The 18,042-nt window shown below is 49.7% G+C and overlaps 7 protein-coding genes across 7 annotated transcripts; 5 read left to right on the forward strand and 2 right to left on the reverse strand.

Moving 5' to 3' along the window:
- Positions 1 to 603: 603 nt before the first annotated feature.
- On the reverse strand, positions 604 to 1,688 carry Pmar_PMAR024579 (hypothetical protein; the record flags this gene model as incomplete). Its single annotated transcript, XM_002767335.1, has 2 exons — positions 1,629 to 1,688; positions 604 to 1,579 (listed from the first exon to the last, which is right to left on the reverse strand). Exons 1-2 carry the CDS (start codon positions 1,673 to 1,675, stop codon positions 604 to 606), a joined length of 1,023 nt encoding a protein of 340 aa, XP_002767381.1. The 5' UTR covers positions 1,676 to 1,688.
- A 1,899-nt stretch (positions 1,689 to 3,587) lies between these two features.
- Positions 3,588 to 4,497, forward strand: Pmar_PMAR024580 (conserved hypothetical protein; the record flags this gene model as incomplete). The annotated part of the gene is made up of 3 exons (XM_002767336.1): positions 3,588 to 4,118; positions 4,341 to 4,409; positions 4,480 to 4,497. 3 exons carry the CDS (start codon positions 3,588 to 3,590, stop codon positions 4,495 to 4,497), a joined length of 618 nt encoding a protein of 205 aa, XP_002767382.1.
- A 2,895-nt stretch (positions 4,498 to 7,392) lies between these two features.
- Positions 7,393 to 8,183, forward strand: Pmar_PMAR024581 (mucin-3A, putative; the record flags this gene model as incomplete). Its single annotated transcript, XM_002767337.1, has 2 exons — positions 7,393 to 8,086; positions 8,146 to 8,183. The coding sequence occupies 2 exons, from the start codon at positions 7,393 to 7,395 to the stop codon at positions 8,181 to 8,183; spliced, it is 732 nt and encodes a 243-aa protein (XP_002767383.1).
- Positions 8,184 to 9,373: 1,190 nt separating this feature from the next.
- Pmar_PMAR024582 (hypothetical protein) lies at positions 9,374 to 10,864 on the forward strand (the record flags this gene model as incomplete). Its single annotated transcript, XM_002767338.1, has 1 exon — positions 9,374 to 10,864. The coding sequence occupies one exon, from the start codon at positions 9,374 to 9,376 to the stop codon at positions 10,862 to 10,864; it is 1,491 nt and encodes a 496-aa protein (XP_002767384.1).
- A 134-nt stretch (positions 10,865 to 10,998) lies between these two features.
- On the forward strand, positions 10,999 to 13,116 carry Pmar_PMAR024583 (S1/P1nuclease, putative; the record flags this gene model as incomplete). The annotated part of the gene is made up of 8 exons (XM_002767339.1): positions 10,999 to 11,185; positions 11,273 to 11,448; positions 11,579 to 11,708; positions 11,753 to 11,817; positions 12,108 to 12,200; positions 12,254 to 12,345; positions 12,394 to 12,580; positions 12,741 to 13,116. 8 exons carry the CDS (start codon positions 10,999 to 11,001, stop codon positions 13,011 to 13,013), a joined length of 1,203 nt encoding a protein of 400 aa, XP_002767385.1. The 3' UTR covers positions 13,014 to 13,116.
- A 365-nt stretch (positions 13,117 to 13,481) lies between these two features.
- Positions 13,482 to 15,686, forward strand: Pmar_PMAR024584 (conserved hypothetical protein; the record flags this gene model as incomplete). Its single annotated transcript, XM_002767340.1, has 8 exons — positions 13,482 to 13,611; positions 14,203 to 14,481; positions 14,557 to 14,723; positions 14,771 to 14,953; positions 14,999 to 15,115; positions 15,157 to 15,309; positions 15,356 to 15,441; positions 15,488 to 15,686. The coding sequence occupies 8 exons, from the start codon at positions 13,482 to 13,484 to the stop codon at positions 15,684 to 15,686; spliced, it is 1,314 nt and encodes a 437-aa protein (XP_002767386.1).
- Positions 15,687 to 16,226: 540 nt separating this feature from the next.
- Positions 16,227 to 17,608, reverse strand: Pmar_PMAR024585 (ubiquinol-cytochrome c reductase, iron-sulfur subunit, putative; the record flags this gene model as incomplete). The annotated part of the gene is made up of 9 exons (XM_002767341.1): positions 16,227 to 16,266; positions 16,350 to 16,605; positions 16,672 to 16,815; positions 16,861 to 17,045; positions 17,097 to 17,163; positions 17,205 to 17,298; positions 17,345 to 17,395; positions 17,442 to 17,505; positions 17,553 to 17,608. The coding sequence occupies 9 exons, from the start codon at positions 17,606 to 17,608 to the stop codon at positions 16,227 to 16,229; spliced, it is 957 nt and encodes a 318-aa protein (XP_002767387.1).
- Between the last annotated feature and the right edge of the window lie 434 nt (positions 17,609 to 18,042).

Here is an 18,042-nt window from a genome sequence, read left to right on the forward strand (position 1 = left end):
TGTGAATGAATGCTCGGGAAATTTCCATCGCAGTGTAATTCGCTGACCAGACGATTATAAGATATCAAGCGAAGTACCTTCAAAGCGCACTAGAGATATCACTGAGAAACCTAGGAGCCTATATTTGAATATCGGGAGCTTCTGGAAGGACTTACTGGAAGTCATAGCAGAAAACGCAATACCACGCAGTAGGATAAATGATGAGCAATAATCTTCAACGGTGAAGTTCACAGAGCAATCCAAACGTCTTCTCGCTCCTGCGTTCGATGATTCTGCCAGCAGTGGAAAGCATGCCAGCTTTTGTCCTCGCAGCCGCTGGTATCACCATTGGGGCCCTTATAATGGCATACCTCGAGAAGAGCACTCGATAACACAACACGCTAACTTCTCACCCAATTTGCCGGGCATTGACGGCACTCCTCTGGCAAGGGCTCCTCTATTGCTGTGGGATGGCAGTTCGTTGTGGTGTTTGGGAGATCCTCCATGTCTCGAGAGGAAGAACAACAGGTAGCTTTCGAAGCAGAGTCCGTCATGAAAATTGTAACAGAAGAAAATAATAAGATTGCCGTACGTCTAACTCGACATAGGAAGTTGAAACAACAGCTAAAGTGGTGAATTACTGGAGGCTCGATAAAGGCTATTGCGTCGATCGTTCATATCACCAAGTGAAGATCCTTCCGAACTTTCCTCCCACACAGTGAGCGAACGCTCCAGATTGAGCCACTCGCGAGTTCCAGGACCTTTCACAGTATCGTTTTCATCGACCTCAGGCGCTAGGAAGTGCTTAACCTGGTGTAACTGGCTAAGAGTCTTCCCGACTGCGCGGGTTCTCCTGTAGTAGTGAATACCCACGGCACCAATGATAGCCTCGAATACGTCAGCATAGCGCTTATTCCGAACAGCTTGAGCGTTCCTTGGCGCGACCAGTGCCAAGGGCTCGAAAAGGGTAGCATTGGTGAGGAAGGGATGACGATCGCACAGCTCCACGAATGCCTCCGCTTGATACTCATTCGACCAATACAATCGGTCGGTAACGAGAACTCTCCAGAAGGCATCACCGAGCCAAGCCAGCCGAGTATTGATACCATCATATGCTGTGAGAGCTTCAGCCATCATTCGATCAGCGCCAGGAGCACCGCATGCGTCACAAACATGACCAATCGCTAGTCCTCGTGCAAGGTGTACTAAACCCCATGGTACAGCGTGCTGGAGCTCATGCTTCATCTGAGGGCCCTCCTCCTCGAGTGGATGAAGTTGAACATATTGTGGTAACAAATAGACAGCAGACTTGGGCGCTGGAGTCTTGCACTTGCCGGGTCTTAAAGGTGCGGGCCGGGCTGAGGCGATAAGGACCCTCTGGGAGGGATCCGCTCGTAGATGATACTTCTGCTGATACAATCGAGTCAACGGGATGACATCATCGTGTGATCCGGCGCTCCACGCACCTTCCTGGACGAGAAGTGTACTCGCGGTGACATCGGGGGCGAGGGAGAAAACACAGTAGGGACGAGGGAATGAGGAGTGACGCGCCAAGACCAACAATGGATAGCACGAGGAGTCCATCAGAGTTGATGTTGGTCTAAGGAAGAAGCATTCGGCTTACCACGACGGCCTTCTGAAGAGCTTACATTACAGGCCATTCTGTACTCAGGATAGCCTCCTTTGCCGAGGTCATGGCGAGCCAGTCAACTCTGCCATTCGTATCTATCATAATCAGACGATAAGGGAGATTGCTGTGACGCTCGCCACTCGGGCCGTAGAGCAGTTGAAGGAAATGCGAATGCGTAAACCTGAGAGAATCTTAACTATCGAAGATTCGATCCGACGAGTACTCCATCGTCTCTCGCTGTTCATCGTCCAGGGTGACGCCTTCCTCAGCCTCTACCCCAAAAGGAATCGTCTCGGCCAACAACACAGCCCACCTTATGATTGCAGTTACGAAAAGCGGACTCCACGCACGAGACTAACCTGTGCAGGAGGCCGCCGTCAGAGCCGTGCAGACGGCAGATCCACCTCCAACTGCTGGTGGAGGTACTCGAGCTTGTCCAGGTTGGAGGGGACGGAGATCGGCCCATGAGCTGGCAAGCTCCAGTAAAAACGATGCTGAATCAGTGTCGCTCATAGAGGGGTTATGCTTCACACATCTATAGCAATGAATCTGGCTGAAGCCCGGTGCAAAATTCTCTATAAGAAACAGCGAGCAACAAGTTGCCTTGTGGAACTAAAAAAGATTAGATCCCTTTTTACGGGAACCCCTAGTATGAGACCTGGAGTACGTAGCGGCTTAGGAGAGCCGGTCGGCTTCTCCCAGATGCCCATACTACGCAATATCCATCGAGTGTATACCTATTGATGATCGAGTGAGGCCTAGATCTGCCGAGCTGGTAGTGGCAGCTTACACGACTCCGAAAGGGTAGAACTACAAGAGGCTCATCTCACTACGGGCGGATAGATATTGAACCTGTTGATGGTCCACTAGCAACAACAACAACCCTGATAGTGGGTAAAAATGGACCTAGAACGAGCATCTGCTTGGCCAACACTGAGATAGGCCCTGTTTCATAGGAAGCATGTTCTTGCTGGTCACCGAGTCTTTACCGGGTGAACGTGAGCTTCTATAAACAGTGATCTACACCTTTCAAACGCATAGTGACCAGCGGTAACCGACCGCATACCTACGAAGCATCTCACTTTTTTACTATGGCCACCCGAATACTTCTTAAAAGTAACTTCTATAAAATAAATCAGTACGAATACCACTCGGAATTCACAAGTGTGCAATATCAGAGTCTACGCAGATTCACTTCAAGTGTAGGTGACACCGTGTCGTGCAACAGTACGGTGTCTTATCTAAAAAGCGTCGATACCTATAATAAGAACTAAATTAGTTCAGCTAATAACACAAGAACACCGAGTGAATGCGCTGAAAATGACATCCGTGGGATTCGAACCTGCATCTGCCACTGCCAGAGCAAAACCCCGGATTCAGGATTATGGCCGGGACTATTCAGAGGCCCTGAATAGTCCCATCAGGAAGAGTGTCAGGACTATAACGCAGCACACTCATCGTGAAACAGTGATTTGATCATAACCATCATACTATGATACATGTAGCAGTAATATTACAACCGATAGCATTCCACAACACCATGTGGGAACACAAATCATACATGGCACCCATCTCCTCCACGACTTGCAAGAAATTTATCATATATTGTTCACACCCTCCCGAGCTTGGGGAAACCATCACGCCACAAACGGTAGACCACCGTGGCTGCATAGTCACACCGAAGCCGTGACTGTAACACAACATAATTTTTATCAAACCGAATGAGAACGTGCTGACATCTTATTACAGGTTAAGGATAACCCTGAGCGCGCCTACTTGGGAAATATTCCTGCTCGAAAGTAGGCGCGCGCTAGAGATCCCCGCGACCGCTGCCAGTCCTGCGACCGAAACCACTCTACTATGGCTTTCTTAGCTCAGATTCGTTCTGCAATGAAAGACCTAGATCGTATAATACAATTTGTATTGAATGCTTTGCATCATTAACCTTTTCTTCGTTCTCAGTTATACGAGCATCGCAATGACCATTGCTTCCATCGTTTTCATCTACGTTGTGGCCATCGTGGCCACCACCAGAGGGGGAACTACCCCCCTCCCCACCCTTACCTCCAGCAAGCCCACCACCTTCGCTGTTGACGCCCAGGTCGGAGCTGCCGCTGAAGGGCCTCGACCCCTGCTCCTCACCACCACCACTACCACGACCCCCTCCTCTGCAACCACCACCACCAGTAACGGCTCGCTGTGGTGGTCCATCATGGTGAAGATGATCGAGGAGCAGTTGGCGGAGGAGGATGCCGCTGGAGGGCCTCGGCCCCTGCCCCTCACCACCACCACTACTACCGCCACCCCCTCCTCCTCCACAACCACTACCACCAGTAACGGCTCGTTGTGGTGGTCCATCATGGTGAAGATGATCGAGGAGCAGCTGGCGGAGGAGGATGCCGCTGGAGGGCCTCGACCTCTGCTCCTCACCACTACCACCACCACCCCCTCCTCCTCCTCTACAACTACCACCACCAATAACGGCTCGTGGTGGTCCATCATGAAGAAGGTAATCGAGGAGCAGTTGGCAGAGGAGGATGCCATTACCACCTCCTCCCCCTCCACTACTACTACTACTACTACTACTACTACCACCACCACCTCCACGACCTCCACGACCTCCACGACCACCACTGTGCCCAGAGCTCCCGAGACTGGGAGCCAACTCCGAGGTGGGACAGGAAGGTAGGATTGTAGATCGAGTGACTCTCAGCAAGAAGTATTCTTTCAGGGCATCATGGAGCAGCGTCCCACGTCCAAGCTTGGTGATGCTGGTATTGGTTATAATGAAGATTTTTTTGTAATATTTTATATATTATATGCATGATGTTGTTTATAATTTTTCAATCTCAATGTTTTGTGTTTTGAAGTTGTCCAAGCAATCGTAGACTGAACTTCTACAAGTATATCATTCAGACTGCGAGAGACGAGGAATTTGTCACAAACTTCGCAATCTCCGACGGCACTCGACGGTCGAGTCTCGAGAAAACATCAACTCTTCAACGGAAGAAGACTAAGAGCAATCGAGGGAAGAGAACTCATGCCCATAAAACTCATAGCGTATCCTTCGCGAAGACCCCGATTGACCCGATACCTTCCCCACTACCATATCGTTCCGTATTCTCACTGTGAGAATCTCACACTAGCTAGTAGATACTAGTAGACGATCATCCTCAACATCATTAATGGGGGAGCTCATAGCGGGAGTGAGAGAACAACACTGAACAGAAACGTTCAACAACGACGTATTGACCAAGTCAGCCAATCAGCATTGAAGGTGAATGGGCTATGTGACAGCGACATCATGCGTACGCAATTGAAGAGCTTAGTGGACGGCAGGTACTCAGAGGCTACGCCTGGCAACAATCACGATAACCTCACGAAACTTCCATACATGAACAACTCATCAAGATGTGCAAAGTCACTGCAGTAGTAGTGGAGTAATAACTGCGCACGGACACAACAACGGTCAGGCCTGTTATGGCATTGAGCCGAAGCTCAGCCCCGATAATTTAGGGGGTATACAGATGGAGTAATAACGTAGATACTTAATAACCAACAGGGGATCAGAAAGGAGAATATTGACCACGGTGCAACTGCTACTACTACCACAGGAGCAACAAAGTATGAAGATAACGTACACTAAAGACAGGTCCCATGAAAGCATGCACACCCCTGGATTCCAGGGCCTGGAAGATGGGCGAAATGAGATATACACTCATGGGCAATTCCTTCGAAAACACTGCAATAACCGCTCTACCGGGAGGCTCACAAAGGATCATCAGAAAGAGGTGGGAAATTTGGGTCGAAACCAGATTCAACCAGGAAGCCTGGCAGGGAAACTGTGAGGCTCCAATAGGGGGTTGCTTGCAGTAACCAAATGAAAAACACCGGTATAGTAGATCGGGCGAACTCTTCTCAATGGCAGATCTCTCGGAGGGCCTCGAAGAAGCCCAGCTGCTTCGACTCTGCTGACGTCTGCTCTCTCTTCCTCAGCTCGGATGGTGAAGTCTTCCAGAGAGGGAAGAGCATCATAGTCACATTCATTCCCCTCTGCCATATGAAGGAGTACTTTATGAGCTTCAGAGACCTTCCTCCGTCGAATAGCGGAGCGAACTCCACGTGAAGGAAATAATCCAAGGATGAGAATCCACCAAGTACGATAGCAACGATGCACCGGAACATGACCACGGACCAGAAACTCCAGGAGAATATCGAGGCAATGCCGGCCAGGGCTAAGATGAGGACTGTCATGACGAAAGGTCAATACGATCGCTGAGATACCCGAAGAGTGTAGAGGAGACTCTCCTCAGGAGAGCATCAATGGAGTTGACGTTGGTCTACGGAAGGGGCATTCGGCTTACCAGGACGACCCTCTGAAGAGCTTACATTACAGGCCATCTTAGTTCGAGTGAGTTGGTACTCTCCCATAATCTCGGCTTGAATGAACACCACGACGAGTATCTCAGCAGTGCTGAGATAACTGAGATGTGCTGAGTCAGCACATACCGCAAAGTAACCGACGGAGCAAAGGAGCAGAAGCCAGTATTGGAACTTGCCGTACTCTATGTTATCGTCTTTCGATGTAGGTAGCCACATAGAATATTGACGTACTTCGGGAGGCTGCCGCCATAGATGAGAAGAGGAACACAGGCAAAAGCTATGGAGGGATTAACACAGACGATCCTCTTGACATTAGGTGAAAATGGACCTAGAGCGAGCATCTGCTTGGCCAACACTGAGATAGGCCCTGTTTCATAGGAAGCATGTTCTTGCTGGTCACCGAGTCTTTACCGGGTGAACGTGAGCTTCTATACACAGTGATCTACACCTTTTAAACGCATAGTGACCGCCGGTAACCGACCGCATACCTACGAAGCATCTCACTCTTTTACTATGGCCACACGAATACTTCTTATAAGTAACTTCTATAAAATAGATCAGTACGAATACCACTCGGAATTCACAAGTGTGCAATATCAGAGTCTACGCAGATTCACTTTAAGTGTAGGTGACACCGTGTCGTGCAACAGTACGGTGTCTTATCTAAAAAGCGTCGATACCTATAATACGAATTAAATTAGTTCAACTAATAACACAAGAACACCGAGTGAATGCGCTGAAAATGACATCCGTGGGATTCGAACCTGCATCTGCCACTGCCAGAGCAAAACCCCGGATTCAGGATTATGGCCGGGACTATTCAGAGGCCCTGAATAGTCTCATCAGGAAGAGTGTCAGGACTATAACGCAGCACACTCATCGTGAAACAGTGATTTGATCATAACCATCATACTATGATACATGTAGCAGTAATATTACAACCGATAGCATTCCACAACACCATGTGGGAACACAAATCATACATGGCACCCATCTCCTCCACGACTTGCAAGAAATTTATCATATATTGTTCACACCCTCCCGAGCTTGGGGAAACCATCACGCCACAAACGGTAGACCACCGTGGCTGCATAGTCACACCGAAGCCGTGACTGTAACAGAACATAATTTTTATCAAACCGAATGAGAACGTGCTGACATCTTATTACAGGTTAAGGATAACCCTGAGCGCGCCTACTTGGGAAATATTCCTGCTCGAAAGTAGGCGCGCGCTAGAGATCCCCGCGACCGCTGCCAGTCCTGCGACCGAAACCACTCTACTATGACACTCTTACCTCAGATTAATGCTGCAATGCAAGACCTAGATCGTACGATACAATTTGTATCGAATGCTTTGCATCATTAACCTTTTCTTCGTTCTCAGTTATACGAGCATCGCAATGACCATTGCTTCCATCGTTTTCATCTACGTCGTGGCCATCGTGGCCACCACCGGAGGAGGAACTACCCCCCTCCCCACCCTCACCTCCACCAAGCCCACCACCTTCGCTGTTGACGCCCAGCTCGGAGCTGCCGCTGAAGGGCCTCAACCCCTGCTCCTCACCACTACTACTACCACCACCCCCTCCTCCTCCACAACCACCACCACCAGTAACGGCTCGTTGTGGTGGTCCATCATGGTGAAGATGATCGAGGAGCAGTTGGCGGAGGAGGATGCCGCTGGAGGGCCTCGACCCCTGCCCCTCACCACCACCACTACTACCGCCACCCCCTCCTCCTCCACAACCACCACCACCAGTAACGGCTCGTTGTGGTGGTCCATCATGGTGAAGATGATCGAGGAGCAGTTGGCGGAGGAGGATGCCGCTGGAGGGCCTCGACCCCTGCCCCTCACCACCACCACTACTACCGCCACCCCCTCCTCCTCTACAACTACCACCACCAATAACGGCTCGCTGTGGTGGTCCATCATGAAGAAGGTAATCGAGGAGCAGTTGGCAGAGGAGGATGCCATTATCACCTCCTCCTCCCCCTCCACTACTACTACTACCACCACCACCACCTCCACCACCTCCACGACCACCACGACCACCACTGTGCCCAGAGCTCCCGAGACTGGGAGCCAACTCCGAGGTGGGACAGGAAGGTAGGATTGTAGATCGAGCGACTCTCAGCAACAAGTATTCTTTCAGGGCATCATGGAGCAGCGTCCCACGTCCAAGCTTGGTGATGCTGGTGATGGTTATAATGAAGATCTTTCTGTAACATTTTATATATTATATGCATGATGTTGTTTATAATTTTTCAATCTCAATGTTTTGTGTTTCATAGTTGTCCAAGCAAACGTAGAGACTGCGAGAGACAAACAATTCGTCACAAACTTCGCAATCTCCGACGGCACTCGACGGTCGAGTCTCGAGAAAACATTCAATTCTTCAACGAAAGAAGACTAAGAGTAATCGAAGGGAAGAGAACTCATGCCCATAAAACTCATAGCGTACCCTTCGCGAAGACCCCGATTGACCCGATACCTTCCCCACTACCATATCGTTTCATATCCTCACACTAGCTAGTAGATACTAGTAGACGATCATCCTCAACATCATTAATGGGGGAGCTCATAGCAGGAGTGAGAGAACACCACTGAACAGGAAAGCTCAACAATGACGTATTGACCAAGACAGCCAATCAGCGTTGAAGGTGAATGGGCTATGTGGCAGCGACACCATGCGTACGCAATTGAAGAGCTTAGTGGACGGCAGGTACTCAGAGGCTACGACTGGCAACAATCACAATGACAATAATCTCATAGCACTTCCATACATGAACAACCCATGGTCTGCAGTAGTGGCCTAACAACTGCGCATGAACGCCAAGAAGTGAGAGACACTCAAGATGGCACCCCTGAGATTAGAACCCGGTTCGGGTTTCATCTTGAACTGAGATTGAGACTTGCCAGTTGCGAGACCCAAAAGCCCAAGATTTGAGAGTCTCTAGCAGCCTAGAAGAAGAGCATTCAACACAATCTAAAGTTTAGATTCTAAACTACTACGCAACACACATCGTCAAGTTGAGTGGTCACCAAATATCATGAATATACTAGCATCCGTGTAGTGTCCCAAGGAAGTCCCTAATAGGGACTCCCTACGATATCAGAAAGTGTCGAGTCTTCAACACCACCAGGGCGTTTCCTTGCGTCGTACGAATGTAATCCTTCACACTGCTGTATTTAAATACTGCTACGTGTATCACATGAAGATAGACCACAGGATTTGTCTATCCATCATAGGGTGAAGGTCATAGACTATGAGTCAGTGAAGGGTACGATATCTTGCCATCTCACAATGCCTAGACTTTCCTCAACCATCCAACCGCATCATTTGACCATGAATTCAGGTTAGGCCATTTATCGTTGTCTCTATGGCCTTTCACTGTCCCATTTCCCCCTCGGCTTCAACCCCATCATCACCATCCTCGGAGCCTAATCAACAATTCGCCCCTCGACGGCCGTTCAATCCCAGCTGCCCTGTACGCGAGAACACCTACCACCTCTACGGTGTATCCCTAGTCCATGAGCCTGAGCTCATCAAGGCCTATGGCGGCGATCGGGTCCAGATAGAATGGGTCGATGATGCCTCCTGTAACCTCGTGTATGTTGATGATGAAGCGGCAAAGGCATGTCTACTACCGCAATTAATAGGGTCGGAGCTTCCCCCTTTGGATGGCTCGTGGGTGCCCTGTCGAGCCTTGGGCAAGGTTGGAGTGGGCTTGGGTGGAGATAGGTCCTTCATGCAGGCTACAGAGCTCCAGGTGAGGGTGGCTACTACTGCTGATGTGAAGGACCTCCATCACAAGGGGGATGTCGACTCTACTTATTATCAACTCAACTGTGAACGGGTGGTAAGGAGAAAGCTGTCATACCATGGTCAGGAGTGGCACAGGAAGAAGCAAGAACGACGGGATAACTATAATAGAGGCAGGTCGACAGAGGGAGATTCAGAACAGGCCCAACAGGAGCCTACTACCACTGCTCCACGCATCGGTTATGATGGATATGGCACGGCGGCTATGAATCCCCTGCTCTTCTTGAGAGCGTCTAATTCGGCCTCTGAGGGCGCTGGGAAGGAAGACTTATTGAGTATGGTCAACAGGGCGGAGGCATCTCATGGCTTTGGGAAGGTTGAGGTACCCAATGGGGGTAAAGGAAAGGGTCGGAAGAGGCAGAATGTTGAGGGCACCATGCGCTCAACTGAGGAGGACAGGAGGCAGCCCAATCTCCCTATAGCTGTCATCAAGTTCTGTAAGAGGTATCGCCTGAGATACGAGGCGGTGAAGTTGAGGAAGACTTACCGAAGCATATCATTCGGACAACAGAAGTCGCTGAAACACGGCGGCCCCCCTGAGGCCCCTCCTTGGGAGGTTTACGTGAAGGCCAATGGGCTGGAGGGGACAACGCTGGCTCATGCGGTGTGGATATCAATCGGGGACTGGCAGAAGGAGGAAGGGATGGATAAGCTACTGGAGAGGAGGGTAGTGGTATTGGTGCCTCATGTACCGGGTACGGGGGTGTCTTTGGAGATGATTTCGGAGAGGAGTGGTACGGAGGCTAAGACGGTGTCGGTTTCTCACATGCAAAAGGAGTTGGGGTTCCCTCCTATGGTGTGTCCACCATTTGGCCATCAGTTTTCCCCCAACGTTGTCAAAGCTGGTGTAGATCCTTCCACTGTTAAACCTCCCAAAATCTTCATCAGTGAAGACCTCATCGCCTCCCCGATGGTTGTGTTCGACCTCGGCAACAGCGCCATGAAGATAACAGGAAGTCAATTGAAACGGTTGGTCGATTTAGGAGGAGATAGTGGCTGTAGTGCGGTATGCTGCGGAAAAGATATCTTGGTTAAAAAGACGGCATGAGGAGCGTTATTAATATATCACCACTTGTACTATTTTGTAACTTCTAGGAGTTCCTATTACGTCTCATATCCTCCCAGCTTGTGTTCGAGTGCTTGGTATGCTGCAGTGCAGTGTTTTCACTTGAGTCGGTTTAAATGTCTGAAATCTTCAGCGTGCGGAAGATACTTTGTAGGAGTATCTTGATGATGATGGTGTTGGTGGAGGGCTGGGATATTGATGGTCATGAAGCAGTTGGGATGGTGGCGATGTCGGCATTGGATGGGAGGGCATCCAATCAATTGAAGAGACTCCTTCAAGGGAAGGATGCTGTTGAAGATGCTGGTAGGAATGGCGTGGCTGGGGATTGAACTATAGACCTTTCGAGGGTTAGCTCGAGACGTTATCCATTACACCATGTCGGCTGTTTAGGATGGGCTCACAAGGCGGAGTCGGCCATTCCATGGTCCAAGCCGCTCCACTTCATAGCACAGTCTGAGCCGTTCTCAAGCACCCTAGTCGCCGATGAAATCACATGCCCTCAGGGCAACTGCCTCCTAGAGGCTATCAAACTGTTCTACGACCAAGCTAAAGGCGATACGTCGAAGGTAGCCTATGATGGCGTTCCTGGGGGAACTCATTTGGAATTTCCCACTTGGCTAGAAACACATTAGAAACAGTATCTGTCATCAGACCCTGAGGGTGTTATCTCTCAAGGTTGAATGGGTTCCTGCTTAGGAGTCCCAGAGGGACAGACTAATGAGGTCGTCGACGAGACTACCAGTTCCAGTGACGGATGCCGACGCCGTTAGATTCCTCATCAATTTGATCGGTGACATGCATCAACCATTACATGAGGGCTTCCAGAGTAGGTTATAAGGTTGGAGGAATATGCTGGTATATCTCTTGCAGTTGATGACTTTGGACGGAAGACTCTTGTCAAACTACCGGTTGGATCTACGACGTCTCTGTATGAGGTAGTAGTAGTAGGGAGGGCCTCCCACAAAGTCTCGACTCTGGAAAATACAGATCGTTCTGGGACGCCCACATTGGAGAATACAGTAGACCCCGGATCAATAATGTGTTCGAAAGAATTATTCAATAATAGATTTATCAAGGAACTGTGACAATGCTCGATGATGGCTCTTCGGAGAGTGAGGGCTGTGGAAGAGTTTACTTGTGATATTTTCGAGTCGCTAAATTTGGGCAATCGAAGTCTTCTGGTTGGTTCTCATCTGCCCGGGTTGATGGATGTCCATTCGTACAGATGTGGGACCACGAGATTATTCGAGCGACAATAAAGGATTATCCGCAGTTTTGGTGGAGTGGCTGGACTCGAATTGAAGGGGTGGACACTAGTGTAACCTCATCTGTATCTTGCGTGGTTGAACCTAAGATTCCTTTTTTCATTAGGCATACGAAGAAGACAAGAAGCTGTGGCACAAGGACAACAAGGCTGCCCTTGATAAGTGGTTCAATGAAAACGCAGAATTTGCGAATAAATTGTACTATGCGGGGATCGAACCTGCGACCTCCAGCTATCTCTATTTCAGCATCTACACCAACCCATTGACGGGTGAGCGCCTGCCACTGAACAATAATTCTCCTTACGAGATGGACCCGGCCCTATACGCTAGATGGCGACAACTGCTAACACAGCGTATATTGCTCGCTGGAGCAAGGACGGCTATCGTGTTGAATGACATCCTTGATTCAAGTGCTGCTCCTGGCTTGAGATCGGTAGTATTTAGCAAGGGAAAGTGCCTTATTCTCAATAAGGATAGTATTCGCAATTCTAGTCGAACCGAAGTCCCCACTGTTGGTGCTGTGCTCTTATTTAGAATGATGGAACATACTCTGCATATAAAACAGGAAATGGTTTTCGTTGTGATGTACTCAGGGAAGCATCGTCTCCCCAGAGCCAGCCAGTGACATAGAAATAGACGATGCTGAGTTTGGAGATCAACCAGGTCGAAGGAGGCGGAAATTGGACACCAAATCGGACATCTTATTACAGCTAACTCTCCTTGCGGTGGTGGTTGGTGTTGGTATAGGAGTTTACTTTATTATGACGATGATGTCCAAGAGGAAGGGAGGACAGGCGGGAGGGCCGCCAGCTGGGGGGATTAAGCTGTCGGCAGTTGGGCAGACCAAGAAGCAAATGGTCGATTAAGGCATCACATTGGTCACTTTTTTTCAACAATCTTCGCTTCGCGAGGGGATCTAAATTGTCATCATTTTATTCACCCGACCTCAAGAGGTTCGTCGTTTTTTACAGTTGATTTTCTTTCGAGTTGAGTGGCGTGTGGTACCTGACTGGGAGGATATCCGCAATGGAAATCCTTGTATAACATGGCCGGCTCTCGCCAGATAGCATCACTCGAGCTCATCTGTGATGAGCTGTATTCAGTAGGGTTGTGCATGCTTTTCCAATACGGCAAGGGTTGCTCAGCGCTCACCATCGAGGCCAATGTCCCCTTTAGGAAGTAGTATTCAGGGGGTACATCATATTAGAATTTCGGAGAAAGTTGGTATGGGAGAAAACTGATTCATCGACCTTACCCATTGGGACATCTCGCATCTGTCGTTTAACATGGCGGTCTTGGAGCTCTTGTAAAGATAGCAACACAAAGATTCGAGGATGTCCCCTGACAAGGTTTACCGCACCTACGGTCGTAAGCCTGTTACCCTCGTGAGCCTGGACCTTACCCAGGCTGTTAACAGGCTGGACCTATGGCCCCTAGATGCCAGCCTGTTACACCTCGGTCGAGGTCATCATTCACCTCGACCGTAACAAAAGAGCCCTTCTGAAGCAACTGCATCTCCCAGGGACATTGAATATATTACAGGAAAGCAACTTCATAGCCCCTGAATGTGTGCCGCGATTCATCGTATTCATATTATCACAAATTGTCGATGCCCTCATCTACTTCCATACGCGACAAGTCGACCTTTGGTAGAAAAGGCTACACATGACTGATCGGAGGGAAAATGCAAAAGTCTTAAGTACGTGACGGTGGATGATACAACACTTTACAAGTCGGCATACTCTATCTCTTCAAGGAGTCGAGTATACGCAGCTTCGAGCCATCGCCGCCTAAGAACCGACACATTATCGATCAAATCGCTTTCTGATTTGGTGATGAAGCTGATAGAGTCCACGGCCCTGATGCTTCCTAGTCGAGCAGTCCCCTGTCAGCATACCCATCCATGCTAAGTATTCATCATAGTTTCGGATCCACCCCTGTATGGTGTTGTTATAGTAGTAAGGGATACTCCCCAACGACGGTCTGTTGTGTCGGACACTGATCGCCTCTATTGAGGGGTTAGTTCCTCTCTCCCTACCGTTATGATGAACACAGGTCTCGAGGAAGTCCGTAAAGCCCGACATGAACAGTGGCTGCGGCAGAAGGCAGCAGCCCCTGATGCCTCGTCGTCCGTGGTGGAGGCTGGCAGTAGGAAGAGGAGCCTTCAAGAGGGTAGGTTTAGTGGTAAGGCTAGAACATCCAACTACCTCACACACATCCCTGCATTATTCCACATCACCCGTCTGTGCCCTCTAGATACTCAGGAGCCCTCCAGAGGCAGTCACCAAGAGGCCCCTACACTCACCAAACGGATGCGTGTTAATGCTCGTGATGGTGAGGCGATGACGTTTCGTTTAACCCCGTGTTGTTGTTGCCGGTTTCTCTCGTCCTTATGTTGTCCCTTTGTAGGTAGCAGTAGTAGCAAGGGTAACCTATCCCCAATATCCACCTTGAAGATCCTCTCGTGGAATGTCGATGGATTGGATTCACATTCGGATGAGATCGACATGACCGCCCGTACCATGTCAGTAGCCTCCCACATCATCGACCACAGGCCCCATATCGTCCTCCTACAGGTAGGCTACCCTGCTCCTCCTCATTCCTTTCGATCCCCCCGTCGCAGGAGCTCATCGACTTCAACACGACTTGGTTCCGACGCCTTCTCTCGAAGTTCTACGATTTCTACATACAGTCCTCTCCTCCTTTGCCCTACTTCGTCGGCATCCTCATAGACCGATCAGCTGTAGCCGTCCATGGTCCCCTCGTAACTGACAATTTCCCCAACACTAAGATGGGCCGGGCGCTGGTGAGGACCTCAACGCTCCTCCAATACTGCTGCATCCCCTCCCAGGTATCCTTGGATGGGGAGGTCCGCCTCCTGTCAGGCGCCCCCGTCAAGGTCCACATCGCTACAGCACATCTCGAGTCGACCAAAAGCTTTGGTAGAGCGAGAGTTGATCAGCTCAAGGTGGTCCACTCATTGGTTGCTGTCATTTTCGTCATCCTCAGGAGTCTTTCTCCGACATGCGTCGCTCCGTCGGCCACAGCAAATCACATTTGGCGATTTTCGGAGGAGACCTCAACATCCGAGACGACGAGGTCCGGCAGGCCCTCCTCCTCCCCAACGGGTCCAAGAAAGTCGACATTATCGACGCCTGGGAAGTTGGTGGAAACTCTTGATAGCAGTGACGATGGGATGATGTGTTAGGCCAGTGGACGGCCAAAGGACTCTGAGTTCACTTGGGATATGCGGATAAACGATAACTTGGGTATAAAGGGAAAGCCGAAAGCGAGGTGGACCCCTATGGAGGCAACTCGTGTTGATCGATCGCTTGGGCAGATTCGATCGTCTATACTTGGCCAACTCGGATACCATGAAGGTGTCTCCACAGGGCTTCCGACTCACAGGGACTACACGGTGTGATATGGATGAGGTCAAGGGGAAGAAAAGATTCCCAAGCGACCATTTTGGTATACAACTTGAAATGAAAATAGAGATGAAAGAGGAGAAAGTCATCGACTTGAGTAATGATAATTGAATATTTTTATATTCACTGTGGTTGAGTTCTTCTTAATCAGTTCCGACACAACTCAACACCACACAATTAGAACAATTGTTGCCAATCAAAGGGCGATCAGCACCACAAATCAATAAGCTCGAAGCAGTTGAGCTCTACACACCCCTTGTATAACAGGGTTGCTGTGATCAACTTGTCGCATGAATCAACTGTAGTAAGGTCCTCTGATCGCGGCCTACCGAGCCAACTGCCGGTCAGTCTAGGAGATATTTCCGGAAGGACTTCACATTGTCTCAGAGAATAACGTAACGCGGAGAGCTTTGTCTATCGCTTGATCGAACGATCCAGGTTCCATCCTCGCAGAAAGACATTTTCTCACGAGTTGGTCATACATGATCATCTTCTAGGTCATCGCCTACCTTCCAAGAACCCTCAACACTCCTACACCCGTCCATAACACAACAGCTATATATAAAAAGGAGCTCGTCGTTGATCATGATAATACTCCCAACCCCCAAGGGTGTGGGTGTGCGAAATTTTCAACAATACAATGTTAGAACCTCATCCCAAGATGATGGTATCGTCATCGATGAACTCATATCTAAAGACCAGTTGGTATCACCGCTACTACTACTACTACTACTACTACTACTACTACTACTACTCCCTTTTACGAGTCCTTACGTTGGTATCTCCATGTTTAATGGAGCCGGGCCAAGCCTAATCCTCCCAGAATGATCATAATGGCTACCATGACAAGGGCAGAAGTATCCACCATAGAGGCCTTGGTCGGGGTAAGGGACACAGCCGAGATGGGTACACACTCCGAGCATGACCAACCACTCCGGCTTCTTTACACGGTCCTTATCGCGTTCGGGGTCTCTCAAACTGTTAACGATTGCATCATCAGCAGTCGCTGCATCTATCATAGCTTGCGTACCTGCGTATGCTCAGATGTGGACATATTTTGCATCTTACATGCTTCAACCTAAGATATCCTTCTTACGTCTTCTCACAAAAACCGGTTTTCCCCTCCACTTAACAACAAAGTTCTGCCCTGGCTGAATACCCCTCAAGTCGACCTCAATAACCCCCGCAGCTATCGCATCGCGTGCTGGCCAAAGACCATGGACGACCTTAACCACCGTGCCTGAGATCTATGATATTTACCATACTAATAGGACGGATGAACTACCTCTCAAGAAGGCCAAACCAATGAGACCAAACATCCCTGTAGCGAAGTAGTGGAAGGGCCGGCGATCAGCATGCCAGGTTGGAAGGCGGGTGTGGCGGAAATCAAGATGGCCTTCAGGGACGCAAGTATCGGGACAAGGAATGTTCTCAGCATACCCAACAGGGCGGAAGTTATCCGGATTGAACCTGAGTCGAGGGTGCGTCCTTCAGACCGGTGGTCGTGATAATGATGATGACCTTGCAATGGATTGGATAGCAGGCTCTCCCTCTCGCTTCCACACATCAGTACGAGTGACGTTAGCGCCTGGAAAGGATACTCTCAGATACTCGATAGAGTCGACTTACCGGCGGCTAACTCTCCCTTGGCGACATCGGGCTTCCTTGGGAACACGGGTTCACGCAGATGCTCGTAATGACCATAGACGTACCTGTAGGGGGGCTGAGAAACCCAAGGCCTGTAGAAGGCCACTACTCTCCCCAGCCACGCATGATGTGGGGTCCCCACGGGTCTTCATCAGCTTACGAGTATCATCAACCTGAGAATGGTTAGATACGAAGGGACGGCAAAAGGACTGAACCCACCGGAGGGTACTTCCCGGTTTTCTCAGGGTCGGGGTGTTGGGAAATGTGGTCGACTTGGTCGAATCTGAGGGGAGATAGGTTCTTTAGGTTGACAGGCGGCGATAGGGTTACCTGTTGTACCACATAGGCTTCTCACTGGAGGGCTCAGTCCTCCAAGAGTCGATCATCTTCACAGTAGTTGGACGATGTAGACGAAACGCAGATGTATGGAGGAGACGACCCCTCTGGGTTGAAGGACGACGCCCCCGACCAGCGAGCAACATACTCATCAGTAGGAGGCTCAAAAATGGTATGGTACACTCTAGAATATTGCATAATATATGGCGATGCGTACTTAGATAGCTTAGAATTGGTTTTTATATCTCACGCCCACTGGATGCATTCAGAAACGCTACGATCATGAAAACAACACTTGAGGAGTGACCGGCGGCTGCTGCCCCGACGGGGGGCAGTTCACGGGCCGAACGTAGGCAAACCGGTAGGGGGCGATTGAGAAGGCTCGGCCCGATCTTTACCTGCCGGGGTTCCTCTCTATCTTTGGGGCTTGGCCGTGGACGACGAGAGTCGCATCGCTCAACCGAAGTCCCAACAGGAGGAGATC

The sequence above is a fragment of the Perkinsus marinus genome, assembly GCF_000006405.1.
Source record: "Perkinsus marinus ATCC 50983 genomic scaffold scf_1104296970858, whole genome shotgun sequence".
NCBI lineage: Eukaryota > Perkinsozoa > Perkinsida > Perkinsidae > Perkinsus > Perkinsus marinus.